We start from the raw sequence: 14,161 nt of genomic DNA, 5'->3' as shown, positions 1-14,161 counted from the left end.
GAATTTCTGTTCGGCTTTTCTAACAGAATCATCTAGCCAAATAATTTGTGGTATTTCTGGAGACTTACAGGCACCCTGTTAGTAATTGAGCTCTGATTGAAACTGCTGTGCAAAACTAAACAGGGAAGGCCAGAGGCCTCTGCAGGGCTGCCGGTCTGGGCTGCTGACATGCTTTAAGCAGGTTCAATTAGATGATGATGTTTAGGAATTATGTTTTGAAAATCTCCAAATACAGACTCTCCACGATCCCTATGCAGTGCATTTCAATGTTTGGCTACTCCCGGTGGTAGAAAAAGTGCTTCCATGTAGCTGAGTGCAATTTTCCATGTGGCAGCTCCCATGTGCTGCCTCTTGTGTTAGAATGCAGTCAAGTTGATGGGATACAATTTAATTGCTTCATAATTGTCCTGGGGCCTGAAGTTAGTGGAAATTCAGGCCTGTAGTTCTGCAGATTTTCTTTCATGCCCTTCTTGAAGACGGGCCTGACACCTGCTGTCTTCTGCAGTGGCCACAACCTTTTGAAGGTGGTAGAGCAGCCTGGAAATGATTCCAGTGTGCTCCTTCCACTCCCTCAGATGCATCCCATCAGGATCCCTGGGATAAAGCTGTCTTGGGAGATTGCAGCAAAGAAGCCATCAGGTGGCCTGGGCTTTTCTACTATGTCACCAATTCCACTGAGAAAATGTGCCTTTATTGACTTACTTTTGCTGCTGATTTACACAGAATCACAGAATGACCCGGGTTGGAAGGGACCTCAAGGATCATGTAGTTCCAACCCCCCTGCCTGGCAGGGCCACCAAACATACACCTTTACTAGATCAGGTTGCCCAGGGCCCCGTCCAACCTGGCCTTGAACACCTCCAAGGACGGGGTATCCACAACCTCCCTGGGCAGTTTACTCACAGAAGTCTTCCATACCACCCTTCATATCTTTTCATTGCCAAGACATAAATGTCTGTGATCATGGATATGCTTTTATGCATGTATTTTGTGGTTTTCCAGTGGCAGCGTGACTAAATACTTCCAGGTTTAAGACAAATAGGCTTAATAGCAGTCATTCCAATATTTATCTGCTGGCATAGGAATTTGCAAATTGATTCATTACACAGAATATATAACAGGATCTGCTGAGTGGGAGTTATGACTAGATAAACTGGTCAGAAGTCAAGAGTTGATATTCCCCCATTTGTGGTTGACTAGGGGGTAGAAATGTCAAACTGCATTCTTACTAAACAAGCAATGGTTCTTCCATTGCTGTATTAATTTATTGATAAAGCAGTTGGAAAAATCCCTGAAATGAATTTACCTAATGTTTTCTGTGGCCCTTTGGACCTCTTCTAACTGAGGTCAGAAGCTTTACCTGACCCTATTCACAGCTTTGGGGCTTAACTCATTGCAGTGTAAAAGTTCTAATTGATCGTCTAGGTGAAATTTGTGATTACTATTGATTTGTATACAGAACAAACTTTCTGCTTAGGGACATGGAAATGAGTAATTATAATAGTAAGTAATGAAAGATTATAATTTAATCAGGTTTTCTGAAGAAAGTCTGTCACAATGTGTGACAGGAGGTTGCTGCCCCTTCTTTGCTACTGTTATGCTTCCTTCTTCATGACTATTTATTTTCCTCAATAAAGAATTTCCTTATTTAACAACCGTAATTTGCTAAATGAAAAGTTTTTCTGAGCCCCATCATATAACAACTGATCTTAATGGTGCGACCCCGCGTCTGTATTCAAGTCAAACAGAACTGTAGAATCACCGAATAATTCAGACTTGACTTGATGAGATCATCTGGGTTCATCCCTTGCTCAAAGCCAGTTAGGTGGGTTTTTTCCCCCTATTTTTTTTTCCATTTTATTTTTGTCAGTATTTCAGGAATGGGAAATACTGCCCCGTCCTTGGAGGTGTTCAAGACCAGGTTGGACGGGGCTCTGGGCAACCTGATCTAGTAAAGGTGTATGTTTGGTGGCCCTGCCAGGCAGGGGGGTTGGAACTACATGATCCTTGAGGTCCCTTCCAACCCGGGTCATTCTGTGATTCTGTGGGAAGTTTCTTCACATGATACGAGATGACAAAGGAAGAGGTATGCTGTCTATTCTAGGGAGAAACACAGAAGATCAAACAGTTCTGTCGGGGCTTAGTGTAAAATCCAGTATGTTCTATTCTGTTGCTAGAGGTGGGAGCTACTGGCCTCCTAAATATCTTTTTATTGAAGTCAGTGAGCAAATTTCAAATCAAGATAAAAGCTGGTTGTCATGGATTTTACAAAGGTAAAATCATGATTTATATTAGCAAAAATCATGACCAGGTATAAATACCTCTAAGAATGTCAGCTGGTTTTAAAAATAAGGCATTCACGTAATGTTTTATTGAAATATAATTAAATAAGCTGAAAGGGTTTGTAAATCATTTCCTTGACTGTCAAATCTGTTTCTGTGAGATACGTTTTTTAGAGCTGCTTCACTTCTGTGGATGAAAATAATTATCTCCTTACCGATCTGTTTCCTTTCTTTAGCAAATGCATCCATTTGTTGCTGTATGAATACCTAAATGCTGGCAGATGGGTCGGAGCATCCTGATGCCTGGTGGACAGCTCTTGACACCTTGAGCTTTTTAAACATATAAGGAAATAATCAATCTCTGGCAATAAGTTTTCTGCCTTTTTCCGTGCTGCAGCAGTTAGATGTGATTTTGATTGCTTCACTTCTGTGTATCACTTGAAAGTGGAATTCTGGGTTCGTGGAATTGTATTTTAAGATATAAGTAGAGCTGCTTAGAATGCACTGCTGGCATCAGATTCGAGGTTAGGCAGGAGGTAACGTGAGAGGTGCACATATTGGGTTGGAAATGTTCTAAATACTTGCTGGTATTTTTAGTACAGAGAGATTTTGTAACTGTTCTGTATTGTTGATTGGGGGAAAAAAAAAAGTCCTTTTATTATGTGCAGTTAATTGTGCTTTTGGAGGAGGAGGCTGCTAGATGCTATCTCGATTTTTACTTTCAGGCCTCACTTTTTGTGATTCCAATTACTAGGAAAGAGATTCTAACAATTTTCATTATGGACTCTTGTAAATATACATGTTAGTTGTCAGATTGGTTCCTACGTCTTAATTATCCACGACTGCTAAGCAGATTAGTGAAAGGTATAACATATGACATAATACATATTAGATGTATTTATCCAAAAATAAGCCCATGGTGAAATCGAGGGATAGATGGCTGTGATTGTATAAGGTGCAGTGGCTTGTTGCTGAAACTGACTTCACAGATGGAGCTGCCTGAGGGTAAGGAAAGATTAACATTTTCATGATGGAGAAGCAGAGCCCTTATTTAATATGAAACGAGGATGGTCTTGTGGTCAAAACAGGTTGTTAAGAATAGGCTGCACATCTGTCTCCTGCCTCAGCAGCAGATGAGCTCTGACCTTTTGCCTGTATTCCTGATATTACCTCTGTTTCCTCCAGCTGCAGCCTGTGAAAGTTCTGCTTTCTGGGGGGAAGAAATGAATAAGAAGCTGTGCTTTTTCTATTTGGATTTTTATGGGCAGTAGGTTATTCCACTTCTGCAGGGGGCCAGAGGAGCAGTTCTAGGCATAGGTTTGATTTCTGTGTGCTTGTAGTTTCCTTGTGAATCTAATATTCGTGCTATTTCCCCCACTTGCTTGAACAATCTCCTGAAGCGATGCGTAAATGGCTTGCGGCAGGAGTTAACAAGCAAAATCACCATTCTGCCTTTATTCTCTTGTTAAGAAGCTAAGCTAGCTATTAAAGGCTTTAGAGAATTCAAATTAATAGGAAATTATCTCCGGTGTTATTTTAAGAGGTTTGCAACTCTCGGCTTCAGCGCACATTAATTCTTGTTATTATTATTTTTGGAGGCAATAAGAATTCTAAAATCAAAGTTAACTGGAAAGGTACAATGACTTCTGATAAAGGAGATTGTGCTCAACTGCTGAATTTTCCATGGCTACAGTGCTAACCGGCAAGACATGCAAGACCTGCTTTGTTTTTGCCAAGGTTTATGGAGAAAATAGAACAGCTGATCTGGCAGAGAAACAAGTAATGAATTTAACAGTTGCATTTAGGAAGAAAGAAAGAATTTTTGGAGTAGCGGGAAACTGTTAATGCACTGTTTAATTAAAATGGATGATGGAAAGATTAAATTGCTGTGCGTTTACAACCAGCTGCCAGTTTACTATGCTATCTCAGTGCTCTGGCTTAAGTTCTCACTTTATTGCATTTCTTCTGTTCTGCTCTGAAGAGTTCCCAGGCTTGGAAGGGCTGTTAGCGATCTCCAGTAGAGTCCTTCTCACAGAGGCAGGCTCAGAGCTGGAACTACTGCAACTGATGCTGGGCTAACGTGCTCATCTCCTGTGAAGCAAATTTATCAGCTTCATTGGTTTGGTGTGTGATGTCAGTTCATCACTGCTGCTATTCAGAGCTTTTGTCATCATCGGCAACCTCAGTCTTTGCTTGAAATTCAGCCCATTTCTTATGCCGTTTCTGGAGATGTGGGAAAACACCCATCATTATTGCTCACAACAGCTTTTTATGTTTTGAACGGAATTGTCATGTCTTTTTTGAAGCGGATCTTTTTTAAGACTAAAAACTTTGGTTTCCACTGTGTTCCCATGTGTGCGTTGCCTGTCACTTCCCTGCTGTTGTTAACCTCCTCTTGGTTCTCCTCCAACTTGTCTTCTGTTGTTTTTATAGGGATTCAGAGTTGGATGCAACACGTTGACTTAGGCTACACTAGCACATAAAGAACATGAGTCCTCTGTGAGGTTTTACACGGTGAACCTCCTGTTTATACAGCCTGCATTGGAATTCTAGTCCTCTATAATGCTGTCTTTTCCTGTTATCTTCCTGTTGAATTATTCCCGTTTTCATGTTGTGTACATTCAGTTTCTTTCAAAAACATCTGTTAGTGTGGTGTGTTTTTCGTGTGTGCGCTCATCTCTCGAGTTGATTCCTTTATTATTAATTCTTTCTTCATTTTGAGATCATTTAAAACACAGTACAAAGCACTGTAACATGCCTGGAATTCTGAGCTTGGTGATTTTTAGTTGCTTTTAACTGTTAAGTCACTCTTTTGATACTTTATAATGAGAATGAAAATATTCCCTAGAATTGTAATGGGGCGCACCCAGCTGAATATATTTGACATACTTTTCCAAATCTTATACCGAACTCCTAATAATCACATCTCAAGTATTTTCTTATACTTCCTATACAGCGTAATTTTGCTAATGAGAGCGGTGAATCTTCTCTCTTATTTTTACACTAAGATGCTTTGCTTTATCATGATGTATTCTGCCAGAAATTGGTTACATGACACTTTTTTATGAGAAACAGGAACAAACTTGCAACCTGAACCTCACATATTAATCTTCTGGGTTCTTACAAATTAAAATCCTGTTCTAACTCCCTCTCCACAAGTGTGCAGGTTTATAGTTTGGGACATTCCCCCATCTCAGAATCACAGAATGACCCGGGTTGGAATGGACCTCAAGGATCATGTAGTTCCAACCCCCCTGCCTGGTAGGGCCACCAAACATACACCTTTACTAGATCAGGTTGCCCAGGGCCCCGTCCAACCTGGTCTTGAACACCTCCAAGGACGGGGCATCCACAACCTCCCTGGGCAGCCTGTTCCAGGGCCTAACCACTCTCCTAGTGAAGAACTTCCCCCTAACATCCAACCTAAATCTTCCCTCTTTTAACTTAAAACCATTTCCCCGTGTCCTGCTATTGTCAGCCCTTTTGAAGAGTTTACTCCCCTCCTGGGTGTAAGTTCCCTTCAGGTATTGAAAGGCTGCAATGAGGTCAAATCATCTCCTGCCTTTTAAGGGTAATTCTTTCTATTGCCTTTTTCAGTCCCGTTGACCTGTCATGCTCTCCTCAGTTCTCAAAGAAGTGGATTGGGTTCAATGTTTTAGAGTCGATTCCAGTTGCTCTCGATGCTCTCAGGACATCTTATGATTTTTTTGTTGTTCTTTTTATTCCTTGTAAATCTGTCTGTATAAGTAGCATTAAGGAAAACTTAAACCTTCCATGTATAGTTCGCTCTTCTTAACTTACAGTGCACTTTGAATTGTTCTTAAATAAAGTATCATCTATCATTTCCTCTTGTTGTTTGTAAGGTACTTGCTTTTGCTCTTCCACAGTGCTATTCATTAACCTTTTTGTTGCCTCTTAAAAGACTGCTTCGTGTTCATTCTCACTGCTCTGTAAGGAGGCTGCCATTTTTGGTGTATTGTCATCCTGTTTTTGCAATTGAACAGTTTGACATCATAGCATAAAACCACTACAGGGTGCACATAGGATGTAGCACATCATGACAGCCAATGAGAGGTTTGTTGTACAATGAAGAAAAATCTACATCTATTCAATTATTGACAGTGGGGGTTTTTTTTGTGCTTTAATATTTATCTCCACACTGTATAGAAATTGAATTGCATGTTAAAACCTGCTGTTAAATATTTATGTATTTATTTGTGGGCAGATGCATTCAGGTTTCTGTAGTGCGTATATTCAGTACTGTCCAAACTTACATGTGTTATGTAATGTAGAACTGTTGAAGAGCTTTGAGAAATGCAAGACCTCTTCACATAAAACACTGGCTTTATTATCATGACCTGAAGTATTCCTTCACACGCTTATTCGTCTTCAATAATATCAAAATGAATTACAGTGTATTCCAATGAACACTAGAGTAGAATAAGCTGAGGAAAAACAGTATGCTTGCCTTGCATATGAGCTATCAGTCCTTTTTCCTATTGTGTGCTGTTACTGAGCTTCTGGCCTTAGATCCTAAGGTGCCTTCTATGTTATGGAAAGAAGTAATCACTCAGGAAGGACAAGAATTACGTACAACTCCATTTGTCATATAGAAGAATATAGTAGGGATTTAATCCTGGTAAAGCGTCATTAGATGGTCAGTTTGTGTGTGCATAGATTAAGGAAGCAGTGCTTTAAAAAGCATGTAGGTCTAATTAGAAAAATGTGGTCTGAAGTTACATACTTTTCTATCCATACTTCCCTCTGCAGCGTAGTTTATTAAAATGTGAGGACTTGGGAAGCTGACAAAAGGGAAAGAATTAGTGTTTTGCTTTTCTTATATGTAATGCTGTCATGAACTTTGCTGATTATTCCAGAGTTATGAGTTGCTGCCTGTGGGTACTAAGGAAGCAATTTGTGCTTATTTTTTGGCCTTGAGTTGTTCTTATTTTTTTCTCAGCATAAAGGTAAGGAGTAAATGGAAGTAGCCTGAGCTGTTCTGGTATCCTGTGGGATGTACATGTGTGCATCGCCTCTGGACAGGTACAAATGAGTATTTTAGTTATGAAAATGAGAATCAGCATGGAATAGTTTAATTCTGTGAGGGCTTTGGTGGGTTTGCTCTGAATTAACATCAAACTGGTTATTTAGATGCCACCATTAATTCTCCCTAATGTAGCCCCTTTGTCAGAAAGAGAAAAAATCAACTTAAACATCTTATAGTTTTAATAACTCCTGATTTTTTTTTCAGTTAATTCAGGTCTTGCTACAGTAGGAGTTGCTGACTGAGAGCCAAACAGTGCGTTGTCCCCAGAGGAGATTTGTGCTGCCAGGGTGGTCGGGACCCCATCTCTCCTGATGTAGAATGGTTGTGCAAAAATATCTAATGTGGACTTTTCTCTTGGAAAACAGTCCTGAGAGAGTGTCTCAGCCTGTTTGCCAAGAGCAAAAGGCTTTTAATGGAATGGTGTGGGCAGAGCTGTCTTTGCCAACAGCGTGTTTGTTTGGAAGTTGCTATTTTGGGCCTGTTTAGCTTCTGAACCTTTTGTAATAGCAGAAAGAGGAAGTGAACAGTGAAATCACTTTAATAACATATTTCCTGGTTCAAGTGACTTATCTGTGAAGCCTAGACTAGAGAGATGTCATTTCCTGGATTGTTTATCTTCACTTTGAGGGGTCCATTTTACTCTGTAGTCTTTGGAACCATGTTTTTAATTTGTAGTGCAATCTTAGAGTCAAGTAATGTAAACTAGGCCCTTTAATGAAAATCTAAAGCTTAAGGAACCACCTTTTGACAAAATACTAGTGTACAGGGCATAAGTCTTTCATAAAGCACATGTTGATAAGAATTTGAAATCCCTTACCTTAGAAGTGTGCATAAGAGCTTAAATCCTGTCTTTGAAAGATCACAGAATGAATCACAGACTGACCCAGGTTGGAAGGGACCTCAAGGATCATGTAGTTCCAACCCCCCTGCCTGGCAGGGCCACCAAACATACACCTTTACTAGATCAGGTTGCCCAGGGCCCCGTCCAACCTGGTCTTGAACAGCTCCAAGGACGGGGCATCCACAACCTCCCTGGGCAGCCTGTTCCAGGGCCTGACCACTCTCCTAGTGAAGAACTTCCCCCTAACATCCAACCTAAATCTTCCCTCTTTTAACTTAAATCCATTTCCCCTTGTCCTGATATTGTGAGCCCTTTCGAAGAGTTTACTCCCCTCCTGAAAGATGCCAATAATGTTTGTTCACAGGGATAAATATAAGGAGATGCTCTTTCTGTTCATCATGGTGCTGATACTGATGGCCTCTCTGATGCCAGATGTAGCTAATAAGAATTAGGAGGTTTCCAAATATTTAGCAAGCATCCGTGCTCTGCTCAGATTCCTGTTTGTTAATAACCACTTATTCAAACTGTCACCCGAAATTCCTGAAAAGGAGACAGAGCTAATAATAATAAATAAATAAATAAATAAAATAGCTACAAATATGGTTCTCAGTTTTTGTAGCCCTCAAAAAAACAAAAACAAAACTTTGGAATTGGAATGACATAGGGAGTAAACAGTGACTTCTGAATTGATAAAGTGCAGCTCAGTTTTACTTGGAAGTCGTGGTTGCTTTGGACCTTGTAATCCAGCTTCACTAAAACGTTTGTTGCTGTTGATAACTTAATTCTTTTCCCTGACTTTGCGAATAAATAGAACACACCAGAATTGTTTTGTTTAAGCAACCTTTAAAATAGATTGCATGAGAAGCGTTAAAATATCAGTTTATCTCCCCTCCCCCCCAAAAAAAACGCACAAACAAACCTCCAAATAAAACCCCACCAAAAATATGCCTCATTAATTTGTGGTAATATCGAGTACTTTTACATCTTCTTCCTTAAAATACACAACTAATTGTAAGTGACTATAAAAATTCTGTTTCCGTAGCAATGAGAAAAGGATGGCAAAAAGACTGACAAATAAGGTAGTGGATTGTGAAGAACAAAGTAGAGTAAGAATGTGCTCAGGGCTCTAGAGAACTAGTTTTTGTTATTGAATGTGTGCAGATGAGAGCTGTGATTTGCCATCAAAATCTACTCTAGATCAACTGTGAAACTCTAATTACTTTTAGGGATTCTGGAGAGTAACAAGGGCTCTCACTTTGACACTGTACATTGCTACTGTAAGCTACAGCCTTATTAATGCTGTTACACTGCAAATATATACTGCTAAATAGAGAGTTTGGAATTACGTATTCTATTACGTGATTTCTACAGGAAGTCTTAACTCAGAGTGCTTCCTGTTGGGCATGGCAAGGTCATTGGACAATACAAGCACTGACTAATCCATAAGTATTTAACAACTTCAGTACTTTGCTTTAGATTTATTGTATCTTCATCAAATTTGGTAGTAGGTGGTGAGACTCCAATGTGTCTGAGTACTACGACCTGGGTCATCACTCCTTTCTCCTTGATAGGTCTTTCAGGAACATTGAAAATCAATATGGAGTAATGGCTTTAAGTATTGTTCTTAAAGTAATTAGCAATTGGTACTTTGTATGATTCATTGCCTTCTCTTTGGGCTTAGTAATACTATTTTATATTTCTTTCATAAGGAAGTTCTGAAAAGTAACATAAAACAGTTTGAAAGGTGAATCCTCTGCCTGGGGTTATTCCTCCTCAGATTCATTTCCTCACATGTTCTCTCTGTCCAGTTCTGCAGCCTTTCGTGGTCCCTTTGAATGGCAGCACAGGCCTGTGGTGTTTCAGACGCTCGCCCTAATTTGGTTTGTTTGTTTTGTTCGCAGGGTGCAGCAGGTGGTTAATGAAGTGGTAAAAAGTTGCTGGCCCCAGTATCGAGCCCCAGGGTATACCACTAGTGACTGGTCTCCAACTGGACTTTGGCCATAGATCAAAATCTTCCAGGCATAGTCTCTCAGCCAGTTTTCAATCCTCTGACCACCCACTTGTGCAACCTGTGCTTCATCAGCTTGTTTATGAGAACATTATGGAAGACAATGCCAAATGTTTTATTGAAGCTGGGGTAAACAACAACTGTTCCTCCCTCATCCACCAAGCTAGCTGCCTCATTGTGGACAGCTGTCAGCCTGGCCAGACATCACTGCCCCTTCATAAATCCATGCTGACTAATCCTGATCACCTTCTTGTCCTTCACATGTTTGGAAATGGTTTCTAGGAGCATTTTCTCCATCCCTTTCCCAAGAATTAACGTGTCGTTGTCCAGCCCTTAGATCCCTAAATCTTCCTTCCCCTGCTTGAAGACAGGTATCTTTCACAGTTCAGTAGCCTCTCTTCATTGATGTTACCTTTTTAAAGGCCTCTCCATGACATCAGCCAGCTCTTTCAGCACTCGCAGGTGCATCCTGTCAGGGCTGTACTTGCGTACATCCAGTTTGTTCAGGCATTTCTGTCATGGAGGATTGGGTCCTGGCACTTGGCCCACACCAGGGGAAAGTCTTCCTGACTTCAGTCTTCCCACTTCCTCTGATACAAGGTACCTAAGATTCCTGAAGACTGAGAGTAAAGCAAAGAATGCCTTGAGTACCTTTCTCTTTTGTTTACCTTTTGTTACCAGCTTGCCCTGCTCAGCTCAGCAGCAGGCCCATGTCTTCCCTAGTCTTCTGCTGCTTATGTACTTGTGGAACCCTTTCTTGTTGCCTTTTTCAAACTTCTCCAGACTCATCTTCAGATCAGCTTTGATTTTCCTAATGTGGCCTTGTATCTTGGGATGTCGGCTTCATCCTCCTGGTCCCTGCCCTTGCTTCCACCTCATGTACACTCCTATTTCATGTCTGAGTGTAGTTGAGAATTCTTTACTCATCCTTTCAGGCCTCCTGCTTCCTTTGGTTGATCTCCTAATTGTAAAGATGGACCTTTTGTGATTTTTTGCCTTTGAAATGATTTGAAGCCTTGAAGTTTTATGCTTCATGCAGTATTTTAGTACATCTGCAAGTCTCTTATGTTCTAGATTTATGTCAAATTTAATAAATGAGGTTCTCTTGGGATCCTCAGATGTGACCCTAGTGAGATGCTAATGATATTTTTGTACCAATTTAGGCAGAGGTGTCTCTGACCTTTAGTCATCTGTGTAGGAAATCACACAAATATGTCTGTCTTGTAATTTCTTGGGCAAGCCTTGTCTTCTATGCATGGTCTAGTGGCTGCTACTGATGATTTCCAAGAGACTTCCTTTTGCTGGAGACGGAAATAAATAGTAAAAAAACAAAACCAAACAACTGCAATTCCATCTCTCAATATTGAAAACGTGTTTAATCACGAATGTTTTTTGTGGTGAAACTGAGGAGTGACATTTCAACAAATGAGGTCATCTTATTTGTATATATACATATTTAGTACTGCCTAGCATTCAGAATGTGTTTATAATCTCAGGCCCTGTCTTTAAGTCTATCCCAGTAGACATATCATTAGAATAACTATAACAATTTTAATGAGATTTGAACCAGAAATGATCCCTTGCCAGGCATATTTAAAAAACAAACAAGAGGATTGTTAGCTGCGGCCTTATTTACATGTGCCAGGTACTACGAAGGCTGAAAGGCTGTTGGTTGCTATTAATAAATGTGATGTGATCTCTGACTAAAATCTCTGTGCCCTGCTGAGGTTCAAAAACCTTTAAAAACAAGCTCAAGATTTTCTTAGAGCAGTGAGCAAAGTTCAGGTAGAACATTGGAGATGCTGAGTATGAATACTGGCTGTGACTCTTAATGTCTGAAACTAATATTTATTATTAAGGCTGTGTGATTTGGAGAATAATCTGTAAAGTTTTTCTAGGTTGCTGAAAGGTGGAGTTTAACTTGTAGATCTTGTTTAAGTCTTGTATTTTTAGTTTCAATTTTGATGTTCTTCACTATTCTAAGAGGTCTTAACTGCTGAGAAGACAGTACTGATCACTGGTAGCAGAATGGCACGCAACCTTCTGACTTGTCTTCTCTTGAATAACCTAAAAATTAAGCAGTATAGTTTTGTGAGCTTGAGTTATGTGTTGAATTGTCATATATGTCTTCCAAGAGCAAAAGGTCAGGTTTTGAATATCCAGAGTGAGAAGGCAGAGAGAATATGGTTAATAATGTGGATAATGCAAATGAAAAGTCTTACACAGGAAAAATATAACGTTGAGAAACAATAATTGACTGTGTGACTGAACAGAGAATATTAAGTCCGTGTTTAAGCAATAAGAGTACTGCTGGTTAGGATTAAAAGTATTACTCCAGCTTAAGTCTCAGTGTCACTAAGGGGTGGTGATGTATTGGTAATGTGTGGGCCAACTTGGAGCCAGTCACGGTATTTTAACTGCTTTGGGGTGAGTGAGGTATAAGCGTACTTGAGATCTTGTTTTATCTGCATACTAGGAATGCAATACAAGTTTGAATAATATATAACCCGTCTCAGCCTGGCATCTCTTAGGAAAAGTGATGTAGTAATTATGATTTTAGAACTCAACTTATTTTTATTTGTTTTCAGGATGGCTTGAATTCTTTGGTCCTTGATCTGGATTATCCGGCGCTGAGGAAGAACAAGAACATTGATAATTTCCTAAATAGATGTAAGTTGAAAGCAGCCTTTAAACAATTACACTGTAGTGATTGAAGTTTTAGGAACTGAGTGGTTAGAAATGCATTGCTGGTTTTCATTTTACTATTTTTCACAGCTCTAACTTTGTGTATTCAGAAAGCTTTGAAGGACCACTTGTTACAGAAATGCTTCATTTGGAGGAGTTATACTGATGAAAACCCTGTTATGTTATATATATATATATATAGTTATAACAAGTAATTTCACTAGATATTAGGAAGAAATTCTTCATTGTAAGGGTGGTGAGACACTGGAATGGGTTGCTCAGAGAGGTTGTGCATACACTCCCACTCTGCATTCAAGGCTTGGCTGGATGGGGCTTTGAGCAACAGTCTGTAGCAGGGGGGTTGGAACAAGGTGATCTTCAAGGTCCCTTCCAACCCAAACCATTCTGTGATTATGTATATGTGCTATGTTGTAATTTACAAAATGTATTTCAGTTACTGTGAAGTAAGAATTAATTACAATGTATGTAATTAATAACCAGTATGGAGACTTATTTATTCTAGGACGCATCTTCTGTTGATTTTTAAAACTTAATTATTGTACCTTAAAATCAATAGCTGCATTTTTGAACCTTTGTGTAACTGCTTGACTCTCTGTAAATTAATTAGAGACAAAATGTTAGTGTTCATTAAGCTTGTGCGAATGTAGGACTGTTATATCAGAGTAAATGTATTTTGACTTCTTAAAGTGTTGTCCATCTTTGTACATAAAATACTGTAGAAATAGTGGATCATTTGCTTTAAAATGTAAGTTGCAGTGAGTAACCCATCTAAGGACAGTTGTTGTTTCAACTTATTCAGTTGTATATATCAATTACTGTGAATGCTACTTCTCATTTCATTTTTTACTGCTAAGAATTGTGAGTCTGCTCTCCATTGCTCTAGGACTACTTTGAATATCCACTTACATTTCCAAAATAAGTGGCTGCTAGTATAGTGCTTTGTAATGGGTTCTTTTGTGTGGAGTTGATTGCTTCTCTCTGAAGTTATGGCTTGACCATTGCCCGTCAATTTGTTGAAATCATTCAAGATAGAATAAATGAACAGTAGACTGGGAAACGGAAGCATACTTTGGAATTTTTCTTAGTCTGGAGTTCAGTTGCCCTCAAACAGATACATTTGAATGGAAAAGTCAGAAATTTCTTGCTGTGTATTCGGTTGAGTCGCCATCCCTGGATGTGTTTAAGAGCCATTTGGATGTGGTGCTCAGGGATATGATTTAACAGAGGGTTGTTAGGGTTAGGGTACTATGGTTAGGCTGCGATTGGACTTGATGGTC

At 39.6% G+C, this 14,161-nt stretch overlaps 1 protein-coding gene across 7 annotated transcripts in view; it reads left to right on the top strand.

Annotated features, from left to right (window-relative positions):
- The window catches only part of ROCK2 (Rho associated coiled-coil containing protein kinase 2), an 89,661-nt gene that overhangs the window by 24,436 nt on the left and 51,064 nt on the right, over positions 1-14,161 (top strand). For all 7 annotated transcript variants that reach the window (XM_085542175.1, XM_085542174.1, XM_015859414.3 and 4 more), the window contains exon 2: positions 12,767-12,848. In XM_085542175.1, coding sequence (XP_085398301.1) covers positions 12,767-12,848 — 82 coding nt within the window. The remainder of the gene's footprint in view (positions 1-12,766; positions 12,849-14,161) is intronic.

The sequence above is a fragment of the Coturnix japonica genome, chromosome 3 (assembly GCF_054131305.1).
Source record: "Coturnix japonica strain WE chromosome 3, WE-NBRP24, whole genome shotgun sequence".
NCBI classification, from domain to species: Eukaryota; Metazoa; Chordata; class Aves; order Galliformes; family Phasianidae; genus Coturnix; species Coturnix japonica.
This window is presented reverse-complemented; position numbering and strand designations above follow the sequence as displayed.